At 39.2% G+C, this 23614-nt stretch overlaps 1 protein-coding gene across 1 annotated transcript in view; it reads left to right on the top strand.

Annotated features, from left to right (window-relative positions):
- The window catches only part of LOC100643198 (protein groucho), an 86693-nt gene that overhangs the window by 48647 nt on the left and 14432 nt on the right, over window positions 1-23614 (top strand). The window contains exons 5-8 of the mRNA XM_048406712.1: window positions 555-599; window positions 4119-4256; window positions 17746-18025; window positions 19994-20019. Of these exons, the coding sequence (XP_048262669.1) occupies window positions 555-599; window positions 4119-4256; window positions 17746-18025; window positions 19994-20019 (489 nt within the window). The remainder of the gene's footprint in view (window positions 1-554; window positions 600-4118; window positions 4257-17745; window positions 18026-19993; window positions 20020-23614) is intronic.

Raw genomic sequence — 23614 nt, forward strand, 5'->3', positions numbered from 1 at the left:
TATATCTTTTAATTATCTGATAATCTCGAATATATTAAAAGGAAAGTGTGGATATTTGTAGCTACATCTATAGGAAATTTAAATGTGTATTCAAGAAATAATAAATAATTCGATTAAAATGTACAATCGTATGAAATTCAAACATGCACAAAATATCCAAAAATATCCATGTTACGATATTTAGAATGTGAAATAAATTCCTGGTCAGTTCCAATCTCTCGTTTCTCTAGTCCTCTTCACAAAAACATGAATTTCCATCAGCATATCCAGTCTACCGATATACACTGCACTTTTGCAATTATATTAAAAAATGCTTCAAAATACGAAATTTAAATAAGAAATTTAACGCTTCTAACGCGCATTAACATCTGATTTCCAAATATAATTTCATCCAATACGCATAATTGTGTATACTTTACTCTTTTACTACTTTTTAGCTACGGTATATACTAAAAGAGTATACACCGTAGCGAAAAAGTTAATAATCCATTTTCATTTAGAAGTTGACGTATTTATAATTTTGATGCATAACCAATTTATGTTCTCTGTTACAGTATTACGAAATGTCGTACGGCCTAAACGTGGAGATGCACAAACAAGTAAGTTCCTTCTACCCTCTGCGCCAAGAACTATCATAAATTTTCTTGCCATCATTTCATGCAACCGCGATTTTCGACCGGTGTACCATACAAATTTTTCAAACATGTAACACCTGACTATTTACTCAGGCGCATTGAACTCTCTTTTCCCTTAGATTATCAAATAAAAACGACGATATTCTTTCGATATAAACGTCCTGTCTCGAACCAGCTACCCGTAATATATTTTTCAATGTGTCGCGAGATTTTAATAATTAGCTTATCCGTGTAACGAGGCAAGAAAGGTCGAAAATCGCTGACACGATGGCGCTGTCTCGTTGCACGAAATTCAAAAATCGACCGCGAAAACGCGTTTCACGTGTGTACACGCGCACTTCCTTCCACTTGCATTGCATCGCGCGACGATCTTTCTTGGCTCGAGACCCGCGCCGGTTAACGTCGCGTGTTTGCCGCAGTCATTAAGCGGGATAAGTTTGTCCCGTGTACACGGCCGAATAAACATTTGCAGCGATGACTCGACGACATGGGGCAAGGCTCTGAGAGAATGCAGCCGCCACTTTCGATTCCGTTTGCGAACATCTATTCCGAGAAGACGTTCCGTTCGCACGATAACTTGGTAGCCCGTACGCGTCAACGTTCTCCGTGTTTAAAAAAATCAGCTTCGCTACGGAGAATCCATGGATTCGTAAATATTGCTTCGTTCGAAATATTGTTTCGTACGATTCGAAGATACGACGACCGAAGAAATTTTGTTTTAAGATTAGGTAGAGAAATTTGAAGATTTGCCTCTTAATATATTTCTTAATTATACTTGATAGGTCTACCTTAGAACGTGCACGTATTTGACAGGTCAATCACGTAAGATTGATACTAATGAAACATTAGCTTGCAATTGTTATTGGAGATAATCGAGTAAAATTGGTTAACGGATTAGTTAAAATTTAGAGTATTTGAATAATTAAACTGTTGCGATAAATCTAATCTGCCGGATACAGATCGTTTACCTCTATTTAATTGGCTAGTAAATTTACTCTAAATTTAAGCTAGATTATCTATAACTATTATTAGGAATTTAAATTTCTGTATTTCTGACATATGTTTTAAAGTGATCATCAAATATGTACAGAATTCTTTTCCAATACACCGTAGAAAATCGAAGAATCAAAATAGAAGGAAGCTAATTTCCAGCTCTGAAAGACCTTGTAATGGTTATTAACTATTAAGTTAAAATTTACATAAAGATAAGGATAAATGAAGTTTGTAAAAGTTGTATCTTCTTGCTGTTTTTCTTTTCTACTTAGTAATTAACATAAATAGCGCATTTGTCGAATTTTTTGATCAGGCTGCATAGGTGCAGTTAAGTTGGTGTACGGCTCGTTTCCTATACACAGAGGACGTAAACTAAGGGATCGGCTCGTTAAACCGGCGAAACCGAGCCGTGACGCGCAGCTTTTCTACGCGTCTCGTTAATCATCCTCCTTATGTCTGGCTGCGTCGCTTATTTCCGCGGTTCCACCGCCTCTTACCAGCTTCTTGCGACGAAAATAGAGACGCAGCCCATCCATGCTAGAAATACGCGGGTTCGATGAATATTGCTTGCATTCCGCCTATTTCCTTTACAAAATGTTGTCGAGTTGCCGCGGCAAAATATTAATTAACCGGCGAAACAAACAGGTTGAACGATTTTACGGTAGAACTATGTACACATTAATTTTTGGTACATAATTTTGGTCGGATGTAAATATGCGATCGAGCGTAAAACAAATTGAGGGAACGTTAGAAATTGGAAACTTTTGGTCGAGAGGAACTTTTATTGTAATTTTTTCCTTATAATATATTAATATACGAATCGAGTGGATAAATTAATTATACAAATATACATTATATAGTGTGACAAAGTATTACGACAATATGGAATATTATAAGAAAAAGTTTAAAGAATTCCTTTTCTCCCTTTCAAGTCGATATTTCTTAAGAATAGGTTTTTTTTTTTATTTTATTTATTAGAATATTTACAATCAATATCAAGTCAGTTCAAAAGGGAACAGGTTGAGATAGATAATGATATAAAATACAGGCACAAAATTTGAAAGGACTGTTTGAAGATTTCATGGCAAGAATGTAATTATTTTATATTTGAGAGGTAGGATTGTGTTAGTTATTATTATATTATCTGGGTAATAAATCCACACTTCTCGGAGCAGAAAAACCTTTATTGCACACACTTGGAAGGAACACGAACGAATTTTTTTTTTTTTATTTATTAGAATATTTACAATCAATTCTCGTTGAGAATTTTCAGTAACTTAATTTGGCGTGATACAATGACATGGATTATAATAGTTTTATATTGTTGGTTCTAGTAGAAACTAAGGATTTAAACTAGAGGGTATTTTCTTTTTAGTCTGCGGATCTGGTCCGTCGTGTCCAGTAGTTGGGCGACTAATCTTAAGAATAGGTGAAATCAAATATCTACGCAGTGTAATGTTTTAGAAGAAAATATTCTAAATCTGTAATCTTGTTGCTCGAAAACTTTAGGGTTCTGATATCTGTATAACAAACATCTACGCTTCGTCGATTAAAACTCCAACAAGACACAGTCGACGAAACCAAACAGTTGAAACGTAATTTCGCAGTGGTAAATCTCGTTCTTTTGTACGTCTAATTTTACCGCATCGCGTGTTAAAAGTGTCCACGGTTAAACACTCTGCTTACGAAAAGTGAGTCGGCCAAAAATATTTTCCATCTCTCCGGGCAGCTGGAAAGCATGTGTTGACCGCGAAAGCGAAATAAAAGCTTCCTTCCTCTTTTATGCACTTTGTTGTCGGCACGTTTTACTACGCGTAGCTCTCACGCGTCGACCGATCACCCACTGTGCCAAGTTAAAAAAGCGACGAACCGTGACCGGGTGCTTCTTGCACCATTCAATGAAAAGCTAATATTACGTACAAGTCACGTGTTACAAATTACCAGTGCTACCAAATTCTTATGTACAACAGCCACCGCGTTTGATGATCTCGCGAATCCAGATCTTTGAGTAAATTTCACAAATTACGAGTCAGCCGATTATCTAATTTCTGGTGGAAATTTATAAAATTACAAGATAAAAGTTTGTAACTTATAACTCGTAACTTGTCAGTTCATTGATATTATTTATACGAATTAATTTGATATTTTTACTTTGAATCAATAATTACGAATCCATATGAAATTTAAATGCTTCCCCACTATTTTGAGATTTTCAATTTTAATCTTAACATTTCTAACACGCAACGTACCTAACATTACTTCAAGTGCTAGTAAAATAGTAGAAAAAAGAAAAAGGTATTTCTCCAAAAACTACATGGATAAATAAATGATAAATTTATTTTGAAAGACAGCGAATTAATTTCTACACCTAACGTTATTACTTAATAAATTATTGCGCAAGATTGTCCATATATTGTTGTTTTTATATAAATATTAGTCGGGAACGAACGTTTCTCGTTAACGTCGAACGTACCTTTGTTCCTTTTACAGGCCGAAATATCGAAGAGACTGAACGCTATCATCGGACAGATCCTGCCCTTTCTGTCTCAGGAACATCAACAGCAAGTTGCAACCGCTGTTGATAGGGCGAAACAGGTCACGATGACGGAGCTGAACTCCATAATTGGGGTAAGTGCGCGTCATGCTCCGTAATTGACTAATTTTCCAACAGAGGAGAGCGGTTGTTCGATCAGCATTACGCGTCAGGATATCGCAACAGGTGCATCGTGAAATTACGCGTTTCCGTCGAGGAAAAGGTTTAGTAATCATCTGTCAGTTTCAGTACCTCGGATACAATCGAGCAGACGTTTAAAGGATCGCTTTAAATAAGTTTTATCGGTGTCGTAAATTTTTTCATTGAGATATAGTCGAGCTTTCGTTAACCTTCATCCTCTTCATCGTGTCGATTTGTACCGTTGCGATAAACGCGAAAGTGCAATATCGCTACGTGTCGTTTTATTATTTGTAAATCACACGAATGATATTCGTATGCTTGTCGATGTCGAAATACAAATGAGTCGCAGTTAAATTTCTTTTCTTTATCAAGTTGTACATTTTTACGTACGATTCGCCTTTTTCAATTGGACCACACGTCCAATACCTTCAATTTAGTCGCATAAAAAATGTATCGAATTTAGCCTGTTGTACACTTTCATAACCAAAGAGTAACACCGTTACTCTTATAAGATACGTATAAATAACTAGACTTTATCTTTATGCAAACCCATATTCTCGAGAATATGATTAAGAAAAGCTAGAATTTGGCTAGAAAATTGTTCTACCTACCAAGTATTATACAAATCACTATACTTGCATGTTTTATATGTTTTTTCATACCATGTGCATTCTGCGCAATTTGGTACTTTCACATTATAAATGCATAAAGATCGGCAAGCTACCCAGAACCCATGCACACAAAATGATCGTTTCAACCCGTCCCATACACCTCTTTTCTCATATCTACCGTATCTTCCGTATCTTCAAAGCGAAGTATCGCATGTTGCACTTAGAAGCCACAACATGATCTGCGATATTTTGGCGACGAAAAAAGATGGGTGCACACGCAAAAACCTACCGCAGCAGGCAAAACGCGAGACAATTTTACACGCGACCAGCCGTTTATTCGGCAAGCGGGTAATTTAAGGTCGTTAAGTCGGGTGAATCACCCTTGCGTATCCATTACCTGACCTGGACGAGTCGCAAACGCGTTTCCACTTAAAAAAAAAAAAAGAAAAAGAATTTTTCCCGCCACCCAAGATCGCGTACGTCCGTCGTTGTCGAGCGAGCTTCAATTTACATAATAGTCCACCGAATCTAACCGCACGACCGTGTGTACTCGTGCAAGCTGAAAAGGGAATGAGGTGTAGGTAAGCCGAGTCCTTTCTTCGCGTCTCGTGTACGACAGACTTCCGGTGGGAAACGTTTTTCTCATACTCATAGGCTGCATGCCGGTGATAGCAGGGTCGACGAATGCGAAATTGGCATTCGACCGCCGCGGCACGTATAATTGAGTTCCGTGTCGGTTCTCGCGTGCACGACTTGAATAATTCCCGATCGCCTAAACGAATGCACGGTCCTCGTGGCCCCGGACACGCTTGAATTACTCTTTCTGCACGTGCGCAGCTACACGCGCATTAAAAACACCGCGGGCTAAAGGGAAATTTGGTAATCATATACGGCGAGCAGAAAGACTGACCCAATACGAGGGATTCTTTTTAAGAAATGATGATTTATTTGTATTGCGATATGAGGGACGCAGAAAATCGGAAACATACTGAGCGACTACACAATGTATTTGTATACAGAGATCAGACCAATCGCACTGAGAAGCAAAGAATGGACAGAAATAGTAACAGCAAACCGAAAAACATATATGACAACTGGCAAACTTCATGAAGGGAAGCAGAAAGTTGGATGCTTTCCGCATGAACGAACAGAGAAAGAAGGAACAGGAACGAAACACCAAAGACTGACACGTAGAAGATGTATAGGATGGGGCAGAATAAAGAGCGATTTTGAAAAAACTGTAAAAAGGAACGATCAATTTTTCGAAATGTTATTTTCATTGCCTTAAACTAATAGAAAAGTAAGTAATTTTTAAAAATAACTCTGGTAATATGACGTCCGCTCAAGCATACACATGCTTTCAGCCAGGCTCTCAAGTTATTCGTTACATTCCGCGGCTCCTGCTCGGACAGCCGAGGAGGACGGACGTGTCTAGACGGTCGTCCTCTCCAGGTATAAGTGAATAGTGAAAAAGTGCTCCAAAGTAATAGTGCTGCAAAGTGATAGTGAGGAGGAAATAAAATAACAATGCAGATACCAACTATAAACATAGCAACAAAAGGAGAAACATATTATATAAAAACCAAACAAACCAACATGGAGACAGAAGAGACAAAAGAGCATCGGGGACAGGAAGATAGCAATTCAGAACATGAAAGATACTACCAGGATGAAAGCTGGAAGCCAGTGAAGGCTAGCAAAAAACGTAAAACAACCACAGACACAAGTGCCATAGGAAACCCAGTCACAGAAAAGCAGCGATGGCTGCAAGAATTACCACTAAGTAACTCCTTCAACTCACTAACTGAAGAAATAGACTCTGACCCCGTAAGTAAAACCATTACCCAAACAAACCATATTACAAAACCACCACCAATCTTTGTCGAGGCGCAAATAATAGACCCGCTCATTGATCTACTAAATAATCTAGAAGAGAAAAACAATTACACAATAAAGCAAACAAAATTGGATCAAGTAAAAATTCAAACAAACACACCAGAATCATTTAGGAAAGTTATAAAAGCATTAAAAGAAAAAAATGCCATCTACCACACTTATCAGCTTAAAACTGAAAGGAGCTATAAAATTGTCATAAGAGGACTGCATCCTAAAACCAACGTACATAAACTAAGCGATGAGTTAGCTAAAATTGGACATCAAACTAGAACAATAAACAATATAACAAGATTCGACACTAAGCAACCCCTACCACTATTCTTAATAGAACTTGAACCCAGAATCAATAACAAGGAAATATATGATATCAAACAAATACTAAACACAATAGTAACAGTCGAACCACCACGACACAAAAAAGATATACCTCAATGCATGCGGTGTCAACAATACGGACACACTAAAAACTACTGCAACAGAAGCCCAGCCTGCGTCAAGTGCGCAAAAAATCACTTAACTGCACACTGCCCATATTCAGGAAAAATAGAAAAAGTTAAATGCTTCAACTGTAACGGTAACCACCCAGCCAGCTATAAAGGCTGTGAAGTAAGAAAACAACTACAACGAAAACTGTTCCCGCCCCTACGAAGCAGGACAAGCACTAACACACAAGCCCATCATGACAGCACAAAACCTGAAACATTACCAAATACAGAGCAAGCAATAAACACCAAACCTATCAGCACCAACACCATTGGTGGTCTAAGCTATGCTCAAGCAACCAGCCAACCAACACACACACATAACCAATACCACAGCAATAGTAACAACGACACTGCAGAAATCAAAGAACTGCTCAAACAATCCATAAAGAACACCGAAATGCTAACCAGAATGATAAGCGAACAAAATGCAGTACTCAAACAGCAAACCCAACAAATCACAGTCATGCTACAACTAATTACAAACGTGCTAAGCAAAAAATAAAAACGGACACTCTAAAAATAGCAGCCTGGAACTCAAACGGCCTACAACAACGGGCCCTCGAAACTAAAACATTCATATACAATAATAATATAGACATATTACTTGTCTCAGAAACACACTTCACTACAAAAAGCTATTTGAAAATACCATACTACACCATATATGATACCAAACACCCCTCAGGAAAAGCTCACGGAGGGACAGCAGTGATAGTCAGAAACGATATCAAACATTATCTTCACAGCCAAGTGAACAAAGAATATTTACAAGCAACCACTGTTACAGTTCAAACTAGCAGCAACCACTTCCAGTTGTCAGCAGTATACGTGCCTCCGCGACACAAAATAACAACACAAATGTGGGAAGAATACTTCCAGGACCTAGGGGACAAGTACATCGCAGCGGGAGACTACAACTCAAAGCACACGCTCTGGGGATCAAGAAACATTACACCTCGAGGTAGAACACTGGAAAAATACATTAGAAATAATAACCTCAATATATTATCCACAGGAACACCGACACATTGGCCGACTGACCTGAACAAAAAACCAGATCTTCTGGACTTTGCAGTTACAAGGGGACTAAACACAAATAAACTAAAAATAACACCCAACCTCGAGCTCAGCTCCGATCATACACCCATAATAATTGAATACAGAAACAAACCAATTCACTATAGCAAACCAGAAACACTATGCAATAAAACCACCAATTGGCAAACTTTCAAAGAAATAATAGAAAGCAAAATAAACTGCAACATCCCGTTAAAAACTCCTGAACACATAGAACAGGCAGTAGCAACATTGACAGCAACTATTCAGGAAGCAGCAAGGACAACCACTACTCCCGAACCAACCAGCAGACAAACAATAACAATACCGCAAGAAATACTTGACAAAATCAAAGAAAAAAGAAAAGCAAAAGCAAAATGGCAAAAATACAGAACCCGAGAAAACAAAAAACACTTAAACAAACTTGCAAAGGAAATAAAAAACAAAATAAAGGAGCACAACGATAACGAATTCTCAAAGTTCATAGGGACACTCTCCACACACGAGAACACCAACTATTCACTATGGAAAGCCACGAAAAGAATAAGGAAGCCAATAATACCCGTCCCGGCAATCAGAAAAGCAGATAACACATGGGCAAGAAGCAACGAAGAACAAGCTGAAGAATTCTCCAACCACCTCTACAACACATTCACACCACACATTACCAACAACAGCAACCTCAAAAGTCATACGGAGGAGGATCCACAAACCACTGCTACCACAGCCGACAAGGAATACACCATACCTAAAACATCGGCACAAGAAATTAGAAACATAATTGATAAAACAAAAAACAACAAAGCGCCAGGAATCGACCTAATTAATGGTAAAATCTTAAAAAACCTTCCGCCAAAAGCAATAAGACTAATAACAGTAATATTCAACGCAATTCTAAGAATTCAATACTTCCCCAAACCATGGAAATTAGCACAAATCAAAATGTTACATAAACCAGGCAAAGACCCGCACCAAACCGCATCTTACAGACCAATATCACTGCTTCCAGTATTTTCCAAAATACTGGAAAAGATAATATACGACCGCATAAAACCAATAATAGAGACAAAAAAACTAATACCGGATCACCAATTTGGTTTCAGAAACAAACACTCCACGATAGAGCAAATGCACAGGCTTATAAACGAAATAATAGTAGCACTAGAAAACAAGGAATACTGCACAGCCCTCTTCATAGACATAGAGAAAGCATTCGATAAAATTAACCATGAAAGTCTACTACAAACAATTAGGAAACAATTCCCGGAGCAAATACACCACTTAATAAAATCCTACCTAAGCTGCAGAACCTTCGTAATAAAAATCAAGGACACACATTCTCAAGTTAAAGACATCAAGGCCGGGGTACCACAAGGAAGCGTCCTAGGCCCAATACTATACACATTATACACGGCGAACATACCAACAACTACCAACAGCACAGTATTGACATTCGCGGACGACACAGCTATACTAGTCAGGCATACTAACCCAGAAACGGCAGTCAAAATACTACAAGAACACATCGTAAAAATAGAAAATTGGCTACAAGAAAAACAAATAAAAGCAAACCCCAATAAATGCAACCATATTACATTCACGCTACGGAAAAAGACACCACCAAACATCCTATTGAACGGCACGCATATAACGCAAACAAAGCATGTCAAATACCTAGGACTCCACTTAGATCAAAAACTCACCTGGAAACTACACATCAAATCAATAGTAGAAAAAATACAGAAAACAAGAAGACAAATGCATTGGCTAACAAGCCGAAAATCCAAACTAAGCACAGAAAACAAGTTAAAAATATATAAAACGATCATAAAACCAATCTGGACGTACGGAATACCACTATGGGGGACGGCAGCAATGAGCCATATAAACAAAATAGAGGTAATACAGGCTAAAATCCTCAGGACAATAGTAAACGGACCTTGGTACGTCAGAAACGAAGATATACGAAGGGACCTGGGAATGCCAACGGTCAAGGAAGAAATCAACAGATACTCCGAGAAATACAAATTAAGAATAGCAACACACATAAACCGGCTAGCTGCGGAAACATACAAAATCACAAATATGGACAGAAGACTAAAAAGGAAGCACCCAGCAGACCTTATAAAGGACACAACCTAAGAAACACGAGGATGGTACCCCGCTGGGGGTAGCCACCAACATGCTAATTTAACCGTTAAAAAATTCCACCAAATGTCCAAATTGGACAAATTGTGAATTTTAATAAATAAATAAAAAAAAAAAAAAAAAAAAAAAAAAACATTCCGCGGCATTGCCAGTGGAATTTGAACCACTTTCTGTCTGGAAATGAGCCTCGCCACTCACCCGTAAATTATTTGTAATGTCTTGATTAATTCAATTTAAAAATTCTTCACGGAACCGTCTTCGGTTCATATTATCTGTTTCTTTAAGAGCCCTTAAGAGACCATTTGGATTTCGTACGGATGATGGTGTAAATGATTGTGTTAAATCCATCTAATCGTTTTGTTGGAAATCCCAAATGTACCGCTGTGCCGGCGAGCCAAACGACGCGGGCTTCTTCCGATCGCAACTCTTACACGCTGTTTACATGATGTTTTCGGGCGTACGCACTGTTTTTGGTCTTCCAGGCGTTTTTCTCGTCGTTGACGAAGTCTCTTCAAACCACCCATTTTTCAGTCTCGACCCATTTTTTAATCAGACGGCATCGGTCTCAATGTTAAAATGGTTGCGGAAAGCATCGTTTTGATAAAAACGCTTTGACAGTATACGCGCGATGCTGAGGAGGGGTCCACCGCTCCATTGATACAGCGTCCCCACTCTCTCCCATCGACACAATACGATTCCCGCGCTTTTCAAAATCGCTCTTTATTCTGCCCACCCTGTATAATAACACGTGTAATAAATTAAGATATTGATCTACCTAGATAAATAGCATAAAAGGATGATCTAAGATAAAAATGAAATGCAACGAGTGTCCATACATACGGAAAGATTGTAACAATCATAAGCCTCAATACAATAAACGAATACATTAGAATACGATATAATATACGATATAGGGGAAACTTATTAGTTGCATTTAATAATACTTTATTTTGTTAAGGTTTTATCTCGTAATAGAGAGAGAGAGAGAGGAAGTGCGTGGATGAATGTATTTATAATAGAAAAATATATTTAAGCAAGTTTAAGTATAAATACAATAAGTACAAGTGTATGCTAGTCCATATCCGCAGGCTGGCAGTGTTATTTTACGAAAGAGCTTCGAGGCTATGGGTCTATGGGTATTTATACTATTACAGAAAACTGACCTGTCTGTACCTCGTTGCAGCATCTGTGCAAGGCATGTTCCTAGAAAACTATGAAGCTGAGAGACCCTTCAAATTGATTTAGTGTTAAACAATACTGAATGGTTTCAAGAACTAAGAAAACTAAGCTTTAGAAAAGATGTGGAGTTTTTCTTGAAGTGGGACCCACTTCAACGTATTTTAATACTTTGACTACCACGTCGAAATCACATGTTTCGCTCAGGACGCCACGGGAGTGTTTTTATTATTCAAGGCATACAATGGCAAAATAATAATAAATTGATGATGTAAGACAACATTCTTCCCGGTGGACCGTTTATTTTATTGGTGGTTACAGATGACCACCGTGGCGCCTTGCTAACAGTTGATAGCGACATATTATAACAAGGCTTCATGCTTCGTTTATTTCATACTTCGTTGTTTCGTCATGAGCAAAACGTCCATAATATATTGTCGAAACGTGTTAAAGATATTAGTAAACAGTATTTGCTCATTCTGTGTATAATAGTAAGGTATGTGCACAATTCTAAAGAAGGGCAAGCGTATCTTCTCTCTTTTTTTTTATTTGAAAGTAGTTTACAATCAATTCTTATTGAAAATTATAAGTAAATTATTCTGGCGTGGTATTATAACGCGAATAATAAATAATTATCGTATGTTTGGTTCTAGCTGAATCTAATGTTTAAATCTAGAGAGTAATGTCTTTTTAGCCTGCGGATCTGATCCGTCGTGTCAAGTAATTGAGTAACTAATGGATTTTGGTGGTTGTTAATTCATATTTTATATCTATTATTGAATTTGAATATTTCTTCTTTAATTGTAGGTATCTTAATGTCGCGATGTATTGTTTCGTTAAGCGTACCTAACACGAAAATTTTGCAGAGAATGCTATAAAAAAAATGTTAAACAGTTAGGATTAAAAATTGCTAAGAATCGGACCAAAAAGGTGACCACCTATTGTCCAGATTGTATTGATGAGCCACATTTATGTTTAGTGTTATAACACAGTGCACCGTTAGATGCGAGAATTCTCATTTTTTTTTATTGATGTTCTAATAAAAATGTTTAATTGTTCAATGGGGCACTTTTTATTTCAAAGTATTTCCTATTTATCAGTTATATTCAAAATGCCCCAACTGTCAATTTTCATTCAATTTTTATAATTGTAAGAAGTTCAAGCGTTCCGGTCATCAATGACCACCGTGGTCAGAGAAGAAACCGTCATATATAACCAACGTGGCAGTCAAAGCGTTAATAGGATTCAAATAAGTTTATTAATCGGAGTAGTTAATTCAACTTTGCACGGTTCAATAAAAACTGATCAAATTATGTTTGTTTGTTTCCCTTTCTTTTTCTTTTATTTTGTCTCATCGCGAGATGTGTTTGACGTAAGACTGAATGAAACGATATATGTAGATAAAGAAAGTTAATTGAACTTCGTCTGACTGATATCAAATTTGTCAGCGATCGAAGTATCTTTACCGGAATGGGCCAGATTAAGTTTTGACGGTTGAAATGCTTATAACGAAGCATCATAGTAATTCGAATGCCGGCTGTTAATTATACCAGTTCTTTTCTACAGAAAAAAGAAAACTGTTGCTTCTGATTTCTGATTTCGACGTCCGATTTCTTCTGCCATTGAAATTTACTACGTCATTACCACGAGTCTCCCATAAAAACCGACCAACCCGCCAGAAAAATAAAAAAGAGCCATCAAACGTTATCTGGTCCGATCACCGCAGACAGAATCAGACTCTCGTTGGGGCGTCCTCGATTTAACGAGCGCAGGCCTGACCGCTAGAAATCGTCGGATCGAGGTCGTGACACAAACCGCAATCTGCAGTTGCGTAATACGCGTCATCGGCATGTGGGGACGCATAATCAGCGCGTGCACTCAGTGCCGGCCAGTGGCTAATACAAGGTGAAGCCGGCAACGTTACACGTGCACATGCACTCCTCTCGTTCGCATGTGCGGTTAACGCATGCTGATGTACTTACGAAGGGGAGACGTTCCAATGTTTCCAGTTCTATCGTCGTAGGGTTGGAACATGCTAAATAAAGACGCGAAAACAAGGTAGAGATAAATCGAACGAGATAGAGGAAGGTACACACATATACATATAAATATACAAAAGGAAAGCGTAGTGGAAAGCAACGACGAACGCAGAAGGGAGACAGAAACGGACAGGGCAGAACGGCAGGGGCCAAAGGCTGAAGGGACGACAGAGGCAAATAGACATAAGCGCCAACCCCCATGAATATGTATTACTCGGTAAACAGGGGTTGAATCAATATTTCGTTTAATAACACTGCACGCTGGAACGCAATTCTCCCTGCCCCGTTTCTCCTATCTCGCTTCCACCGTTCCTTGTCTCCGCTGTATCCCATTGCACCTCTCTGTTTCACCCTGTCTCGTTTCGTTCCCCATTTCCTCTTCTTCTTGCACCTTTGAACGCGCGTATCGCACGCTTTCCTGCACGCACAGACAGATACGATAGCCAGCCAGCCGGCCAACCAGCCAGCCAAGGGGGATGCATTTGTACAGGCGCATACAGGATATTCCCTGACACGTATTTAAACGTACAGGTATGGACGAGTCGCACCTCCGGCACTGCGCGATGGTGCCGGACCGATCCTCCCCTCAGGCATCAGGCCAGCCAACCCTCCTCGTACTGTAGCTTCCCTTTCCGCGTATTATTCACGCCGCGTTAAACCTCGTTTGGGACTATTACGTTTCGTTTGCCGCGTTGCACGAACGACGACGCCCCCTGTTCTCCCCTGTCGATTCTCTCGCGTTGCTTCGAATACGAATTGAATACCGTCGGGGGCTCATGCACGCTCAACGTGGCCTATGCTCGCCGATTTTCGCTATACATGTACGTGTTTGTTGCGAACAACGCCGCTTGGACGTCGGTTCTTTCCCCACCCCATCAGGTCAAACCGTCGGTCACAAGCACAAGGATTGGAACTTTGAGACGCTTCGGTCGATTTTTAATAACATGAGAATCTTATCAAAAGGGTGAAGATCAACGTGGTAGTAATGTTTATCGACTTTAACCGACGGCACTGGAAATGGATTATTTTTCTAATTTAAAATTCTTTCTCCACTCTTCGGTTGCGTACTAAGAATGAGTTAGTATTTAGAAACTTTGATAGTTAGAAAGCTTTTTATAGAATCGTCGGGCTATAAACCGAAATCAGTTATTATTCGCGTCGCGTCATTGCGTTGAGATTGTATTGAGAAACAGTATATCTTTTTTTTCTTCAATAGGAAACCGAGTTATTCTTGTTGCATAGCTCTAAAATCAGCGAAATAGAATATTTTATTGTACAAAAATCGAACTCAGGGTACAGGAAAATGAACATTTTACGGAACAATTCAAGCCTGTTGCTTTTTGAATATCGCGTGTCTATTGCCCGTTCGACAATTGTTTCCGTGCTCTGTATTTTTACATTTATTGTTCTTTTCTTTTTCTTTTTTCGATTGATGTTGGTTTGTGAAATGGGCGAAATATTATAACTGGCGTTTACGCATGTTTGATGGATGATACAGGGGTGGGAATTTTGGTCAGGGGTGTCGAAATTTGATCAGGGATAATCGATACGTTTTGTTATGTATAAAGTGGAAAATGATTATACGACGTGGTGGTAATGGTAGTATTATGGATATAGCGTAGCGTTCGAAATAAAAAAGGGTAATTTATGTAAATGGTATTCTTGGAACTGGCGAACATACGTGGAAAGTTGTGATTCAGTGGCTGCGAATCTTCCGATAAAATGAACGTTAATAAAATCAGTCGATTATTTAAGCTGTACCAACGACGTTATCAATGTTATATTTTTGGTAGATTCGTTTAAAATGCGTCTTAATATCTGCCCAATAATAATAATGTCCAGTGGACGCGTATTTCTGTCATTCGAAAGCAACGTGCTTTCAAGTGGTCGCGTTAAATTTAGACGAAGCGAAAGGTTATCTTCGGTATTCGATAAAATTATTCAGTATTCGAATGTTCCTTGTAAAAATAAACTCTTCCGCGCATTCGCTTCTCTCCGTAAAAACATAGCTTTAGCAGCGGCTAAAATATCCTATCAGGGTAAACATATTTAAAATAGAACTAATTTTCCAGCACGAAGACGTAATCTGCGAATGATCAAAATAGTTCATAATTGTTAAAATAGTTGCACCATTAATCGAGGTCGCTCTTTGTTTAGAAACTTGAACTCTCTTCCGCGATTACTGTTCTATTCTACTTCTATTTTGTCGCAATTTTAATTGCGTTACTCATTTCCTCATCCCCTCTCTCTCTCTTTACTTACACATCCAACATTTGACTCTGCATATAAAGCAAACGTAGTGTAAAAACGTCCTACTCTTTCGATTATGTTCACAAAATTATGAAGCCGATCAAATATTCTCGATCTAGTATTAACCGCCGACTTAATATTTCCAAACGTTTAAAACTCCCACTGCAAAGCTCACTAACCGATGTCCACAAAGCGTTCGAAAAAAAGAAGAAAAAGAAGGGAAATTCCGCAGCAAATATCGCGCGAAACATCAAACGCCGCAAACCGTTTACCGTGCACGTCGATAAAAGCTCTCGACGGCTACCTCGAAAAAGCTGGGCGTTTCTTGAAAAAATCGATACCCCTGAAAAATGAACGTCAACGAGACCTTCCTTCTCTTGCAAACGTTTCACCGTCTCGCGGCGCGATCCCCGTGGCCCCTTCCTGGTCGTTCGTCGAGCAGGCTTCACAGCATAGAAAAAGTTGTTGCGCGTCAAAAGCCCCTCGCCGGAAGTCGAGTGGCCGCAAGGCAAATTGCAAGCTACATCCGTGGAGTAGGTACACGTGCGTAGGGCGGTGCAAATACGTCCCTAGGGGGTAAACTGTGCTGCGGGAAGACCATACGAGCTGTATACACACACGCCAAGCCGCGACCCCTCGCCGTCCCTTTTGGCCCATTCAGCGACAGTCCAGGAAAATAACTATCGTACACAATCGGCGCGTAGCCCGAGAGGGGTTATTTCGCATAATCCACCCTCGTCGGTGCGACCACGACCCTCGTTCTACGAGAATCGTGTGTTACTTTCTCTCCCCTTCTACTCTTCTTTGTTCCTCTCGGTCGATCCCTAAATACCTAAGTGAAATCCACGATAAGCATGATTCGCGCACGTAACGAGTTTACCGGCCTCTGTTATCCCCTCTTGATCTAACATTGGATTTCTCCTGCCCTCGACAACTTGTTTTCTGTCTTCTTCGTGCTGAGTTTCTTTTTTCGTCTTCCCGTTTGCTCTTCACCGGTCTGTCCGCTCTTGTGTTCGTTGATTCACCTTCTCTCCCTCTATTTCTCGTTGCCTCTTATGGAGTAGCTCTTGGGACACCGTGGCCATCGCCATTGGTCTGCAAGGGTTCTCGAACACGGATTCGTTTTCACCCCTTACTCAGGGCGTATAATATCAGCTTGGATTTTCTCGACGATGACATTTCATCCTGACGCCGATGGATGGTGTCATCTAAGGAAACGTCCACAGGGGACGTACTTCTGTAGTTCGAGTTATCGGTGATTATTATCGGTGGCGAAGTTTTATGCATTTTATGGAAGATTCGAAAGTGATAAATACACAGAATGCAATGTAATATTTAAAAACGTGTCGGATAGAGAAAGAACCTGTTTTAATATATTTAATAAACGAAATACACATTTCTGTGTAGTTTCTATCTCTTTTCTTGTATTCATCAAAGTATAAATTTACATAAATAGCGATAATGGTATATATAGAATGTCGAATATCTGAAACACATGAAGAATTCAATTTTTATATTTAACTCCTTTGTTCTTAAATAAACCAATAGTGTTACGATAGATGAAACGTAATCAAAATTTAAACACAGACAATATTAATATAATACTATTCCTATAGTATTAAAGAAATCAACTAGACAATAATACTACATGTATTCGGTCGCTATTTTCTTTGTACAAAATTATTTTCTTTATAACGAAAGATTAATTAATTCAAACAATAAAATAATGTTGTTATATATGAAAATTGAACCACGGTGATAACTATTTTTTCTGTATTTTAGCAACAGAGACCTGACATATCAAGACTGCTGCAGCAAATGCATGCTCAACAATTGCCACCGGGGACGGCGATAGGTGCTCATCCAGGACTACCCGGACTTCCGGGACTAGGACCAGCTGCTGGACTTCCGGTGCCAACTTCCGCCTCCGCGGCTCTTCTTGGCCTTGGCTTAACGCCGGCTGCTGCCACAGCACCGGGCACGACAGCGGCTCATCCATTGTCGATGTTGAGTAAAACGGAATTACATCGTGGTCAACCCGATGATTTAAAAAGCAATGGCGGTGAGTATTGTTGCTTCTCTTTTCGATCAAAGAATACAAAGTTGCCATTAGCTTCTAAGGATTTTAACCCTTTGATAGCCCTAAACGATTTTCCATTTTTATCGTTAATTTTGTTGTAAAGAAAAAATGAAAAAAGGATTTCTTGTATAATTTAACGTTGAATATATATTGCGGTAGATTCTTTTCTATTTTTAATTCGGATATGTGGTATTTTGATATGGAAAATAGAACCATTAAATAAACGAAAATAGTACTCTTCTGTGCTCGGAGGCAAATATTATCGTGATTTCTCGTGGAAAATAAGAGAAATATCGGAGTAACGGAGTTAATACTAATAAAACAAGAGAAACTAAGGAGAAATCTACTGTTCGATGGTACAAAGCCTCGTTCATTTAGCTAGAAAAGTCAACAAAAATACCGATAAAGATAATGATTCCTCGACGTACGTTACTCATAAAATATGCTTCTGATGGAACGGAACGATCAAATAAACCGCGTATTTTCGCCAAAGAAAATCAACACGCGTGTATCATCGACGAAAACGTATCTCAGCTCCGACACATCAGCAAACCAGTAGGTAGAAAGGTTAATTACGGCATAATACGTATGAAATCATATGGTATATCCATCTCTAAATTATTAGAAAAAGAATTCCATCAAAATTACAACACTATATACTGTACTTGGTAGCCTGGAATCTGAAAAAGAACTCACGATTCGAGGCATCAAAACCCATTTTAACGTCGGTGCCTGGAATCAAATTAGCGCCAGTTAATTTCCGCGCTTCCTTTTACGACGCATTACATTCCCTTCTCCCTCGCAGCAATTCCAAAAAACCACAGAAGACCACCGCACGGCGGGTGCGCACCCCTCCGCGCCACACGCTCCCCTTCACGATCGAATTCCTCGCCGCGGCTCGCTTCACGAGAATCGTAAAACCCCGGAATACTCGTTATACGCATACCTTCCGCCCTTTCACACGATTTTAATTGCCACCTCTGTGGGCAGCACGGCGGGAAAAGAAATTAACGAAATTCCGGCCTTTGGTCACGTTCGAGTGGCGCTGCTCCCCGATATAACGAATCACACCAGCACGCGCGCATGCGCAACAACGAACGAGCGAGCGAGCGAGTTCCATGCTGCAAACGGTCCAGACCCATCGCGAGGTTTTTTCTCTTTTTGTCACCATCATCCGTTTGATCCCGCTTTTGCGATACCCTGAACAAAAAAAAAAAAAAAAAAAGAAAAAAAAGGAAGAGAGGGCCAGTCGACCGACTGTAGCCTATGTGTGTATATGTACGTGTCCTGTGTATATTGGTCTGTATATATGTATATGTATGCGCTATCGAAAATGGGTGGTCGGGAGCACTCTGGACCACGGGACAGTCGACAGCGGGGGAAAGGGTATACGGGGGTGAGGGAGAGAAAAAAAAGAATATGTAGCCGACGTGGCGCGAGCGTGCGGCTCGGCTCGCTCAACTGGAAATTTTCAAAGCGCTTTTCGGGTATCCGCTTTCGAGGCGGGGGGTGAGCGTGTTTGCGTCACCCTGTTAGCGGACACCGGCGGTTTTGAGCGAAAAGCGCATAAATATGCATGAAGATCATTTATACGGGCGCCTCTCGCGCTTCTACTATCCACGCCACGCTATGCCACATCGCATACGTATCTAAAACACACATAGATATAGATATATATATATATATAGAGAGAGAGAGAGAACAAGCTAGTCCCCTCCACCCCTGTTTCGGCTCACACCCCTGCTGCCTCTTTTTTATGGGCACGTTATTAACATTTTATCGACGCGCGGTGGCCGGGATTTCGACAGTTTTTTTCACCTTCCCCTGTCCACCCCTAAATCGTTCTCCCATTTCACCCCATGCATGAAAATGATTTTTTTTTCTCGCCCCTCCTCCCATTGAAAACGCACGGCTTTTGACTGACGATTGTTTGCATTTGTCTCGTTACAGGTCTCAGCTCGACCGAGGAAAGACACGTGAGTAGAAAATATTTTGTTCTATTGTTTTTTCTATATTTCCCTCGCTTTCTTCTGTATTCGCCATTATCGCTACTTTTTTTACTTTATCTCTCTGTTTGTCTTTCGAGCGAGCGAACGATTATTTACGAGTTATATAGACGAATTTCTCGAGTGATCGGAGAATTCTTGTATATTAACTCGCCGTTAATGAAATTTTGCCCTTTCGTTTCGCGTACTTTTATATTCGGTTGGAGTGCATTTAGTTTTTCTTTCGTTGCTTTTAACGAGTAATTTACGGGACGGTTGACGCGTGTACCGGCGTAGAAATCACGCTCAACGATAACGTCGCCGTTTCGAATTAAATTATTAATGGACGTTGAAGTGGCGGCGACGTGGCGCTTTTTGTTAGAATTTTCGAGCGTCAGAGATGCAGAGAGCGTGTGTTTGGGAAGTGAGAAATGTAAAGAGAGAGAGAGAGAGAAGTAAATGAGGGGAAGGGATGGAGAAAGGGACGAGCCGCGCTTTATTTTTCATGTGTCGTAATTAAGGTTTACTACGCAAATGAAATTATGTCAGCGTCGCTGTTTTATCGCGGATGAAACAATAATATGCGCCGAGATTTACGGACCCATATTTTCGCTCCGGTAAATATTTCTCCACTGAAACGCAGACAAATCATTTATCGAAATGTCGAGTTAACAATCGGATTATCCGTCGAACTTCTACGTACGATCTATCGCATAAATAAATAAATATGCGAACGGATGGGCATTTTTTACCGCTTATCCGTTCTCGCCGCTGTTTCCGTCTGAAATTTCCAAAGGATTTAATGACGTAGATAAATAAATCCAATTGAAACGAATCGAACGAACGACAAAAATCGTCTCTGTATTTTCAACGATTAAAATTGCTTCAACATCCGCGTCTCTGTTATTGAATTTATGACGCGCGTTGTGCGTGCATTCAGCGTGGAAAGAAGTTCGTCTCTCCATCGGTGATATGTAATAAATCGACGTCACTTTTTGGATGGATAGGAATTAACAATAACATTTAACAATAATTTAAAGTCACGTTTAAAAATATCACAAATTTCGTCCACTGTAACAATAAATATTTTTGATTTTATGTACTAACAGGTTCGTATATGTGTATAGTTTTTCCTTAGAACTATCTATTTTCTTTTTTCTTTTTTTTTTTGGATACAATCGCAGACGAAAAATTAAAATTCCTGCAAAGTAAAAATACAAACTAAGGTTCCTACGAAAAGAGGTATAACAATGTTTGAAAAAGTAAAAACGTAATAAAGAATTTGATATTTAACAAGCGATTGTTACTTCTTGGCTTCTTGAACGTTTAATAATATTATTGAAGAAACAATCGTTTCTCTTTGACGCATTTTATCTCAAGGAGCGTGTTTTACTTAATCTTTCGTAGACAATTGTATCTCTCAAGAAGGTGAATCAAATCTGATATAGAAAGATAATACAAAACAATAAGAACGAAGTTCAGTCATCGCTAATGGTGTTTATTGGCTTCTACGAAACCTGTACATATCGTTTATGACATTTTGCAACTGTTCTTATACTGTTACTAATATAATATAATATTTCAATTTTTAATATCCTCCCTGACATTTTTTAATTTCTCAAGCCACGTTAAAATATTTGAAATTTATCGATACATCTAGATTCGTTGCAAGACAAGTAGTTTATACGATAAGAGTTTTTCAATTTTCCTCACTAACTACTTTATTTTATCCACATAATACTAGTTCACGTTCACATAAATAGATTCGATTGACAAAAATCCATTTAATCGTGCCATTAACACTTTGACTGCCACGTTGGTCATATATGACCGATCATGGTTCCTTCTGTGACGCCACGGTGGTCATTGGTGACCGGAGCGCTTGAACTTACAATTTTTTCTTCTTCTTACAATTGTAAAAATTGTATGAAAATTGACAGTTAGGGCATTTTGAATATAACCGATAAATAGAAGATACCTTGAAATAAAAAATGCCCCATTGAACAATTAAACATTTTTATTAGAACATCGATAAAAAAAAAATGAGAACAAATCTTGCATCTAACGGTGCACTGTGTTTGCATCCACATCTTTGAGGGGTAATCTACGAATATTATTATAAACACAGCTTGGAAAATAATCGTAAATGTTGCTTTATAATCATATAATTGAAGTTAGAAGTGCGCACATACCTTACTATTATATATAGAATGAGCAAATACTGTTTACTAATATCTTCTACACGTTTCGACAATATATTATGGACGTTTTGCTCATGACGAAACAACGAATGCGAATGGTTTGTTGAAATAAACGAAGCCTTGTTATAATATGTCGCTATCAACTGTTAGCAAGGCGCCACGGTGGTCATCTGTAACCACCAATAAGATAAACGGTCCATTGGGAAGAATGTTGTCTTACATCATCAATTTATTATTATTTTGCCATTATACGCTTTGAATAATAAAAATACTCCCATGGCGTCCTGAGCGAAACAAATGATTTCAGCGTGGCAGTCAATGTGTTAACTAAAATTTCATTTCGTTTCTCCGAAGCTTCAAACAATGTTAGCCGTAGGTAGTAATGTTATCTGCAACGGTGTTAAACGCAAAACTTCGTTCCAATAAATAAAGTCTAGATAAACGGAGTCCCACTTTACGGAATTTTCTTCGATGACGTAAATGATGCACTCGAGACAACTACATATTTCTAATCTCAGGGTTGCAGCATGAACACGCGGCATGTATACGCACCTACAACGTACTCGACGTACGAGCACTCGCAACGTGACCTCCTCAATCTCTCTTTCTCTCTCTCTCTCTCTCTGATTTCCTCTCCTTCTACCGTGTATTACAGCTACATTACACGCGTGTAACTTTCCGTGCGCGTGAAGGGTACAACGAGTGCTTCGACGTACTTCGCTCACGAGCACCCACTGTACGCGCAATTATGTTTTCGACGAACGCGCGAGTGGTATAAAGTGGCGGACGGGAAAGAGGCCTGCATGAAAAATACCTAACCGCGGCTACTAAGAAAAGAGCGTGTGCTCTTTGCCTTTCGACTTCATTCGTTCCCGCGTTTTGGTTCGTTGGACTGCAGTTTCAACCAACGCGGACCAAGGAAATTTTTCAGCTTTCCGAGCTTTCCGGTTCTATCGTGTTTACTTTTAGAAAAATTCTTTCCGAACGGAAATGGTTAGAGAAGAATATTAGTAGGTTAGTTGGTGGTTACGTGGTATGCTACGCTTTGAAACGTTTTGCAACAGAGTTGGTAATTTCAATGTATTTTTGTAGCATACAACTGTTTTACATCGAGGGTTTTATTTCGAAATGGAAAAGGTTAGAGCGATGTTTCCTTTCCTATTCTCCTTGTTTGTCACTGAACACGGTGCAAAAAACGTTATTCGCAAACGATCGTGAAATGGAAAGATTTTAGATGAAAAACTTCTCGTCGAGGTTTCGGTTTCAGGCCTTCTAATTATTCCACTTTTTTGAATAATCAAGTTGGTAAAAACAGCTTGTTTCGTAAAACCGTAGGGAACGGAATATACTCTAATAGTAAGGGAACTGTATCACAGAATTGAAGT

This window comes from Bombus terrestris, chromosome 6 (genome assembly GCF_910591885.1).
Source record: "Bombus terrestris chromosome 6, iyBomTerr1.2, whole genome shotgun sequence".
Taxonomy (NCBI): domain Eukaryota; kingdom Metazoa; phylum Arthropoda; class Insecta; order Hymenoptera; family Apidae; genus Bombus; species Bombus terrestris.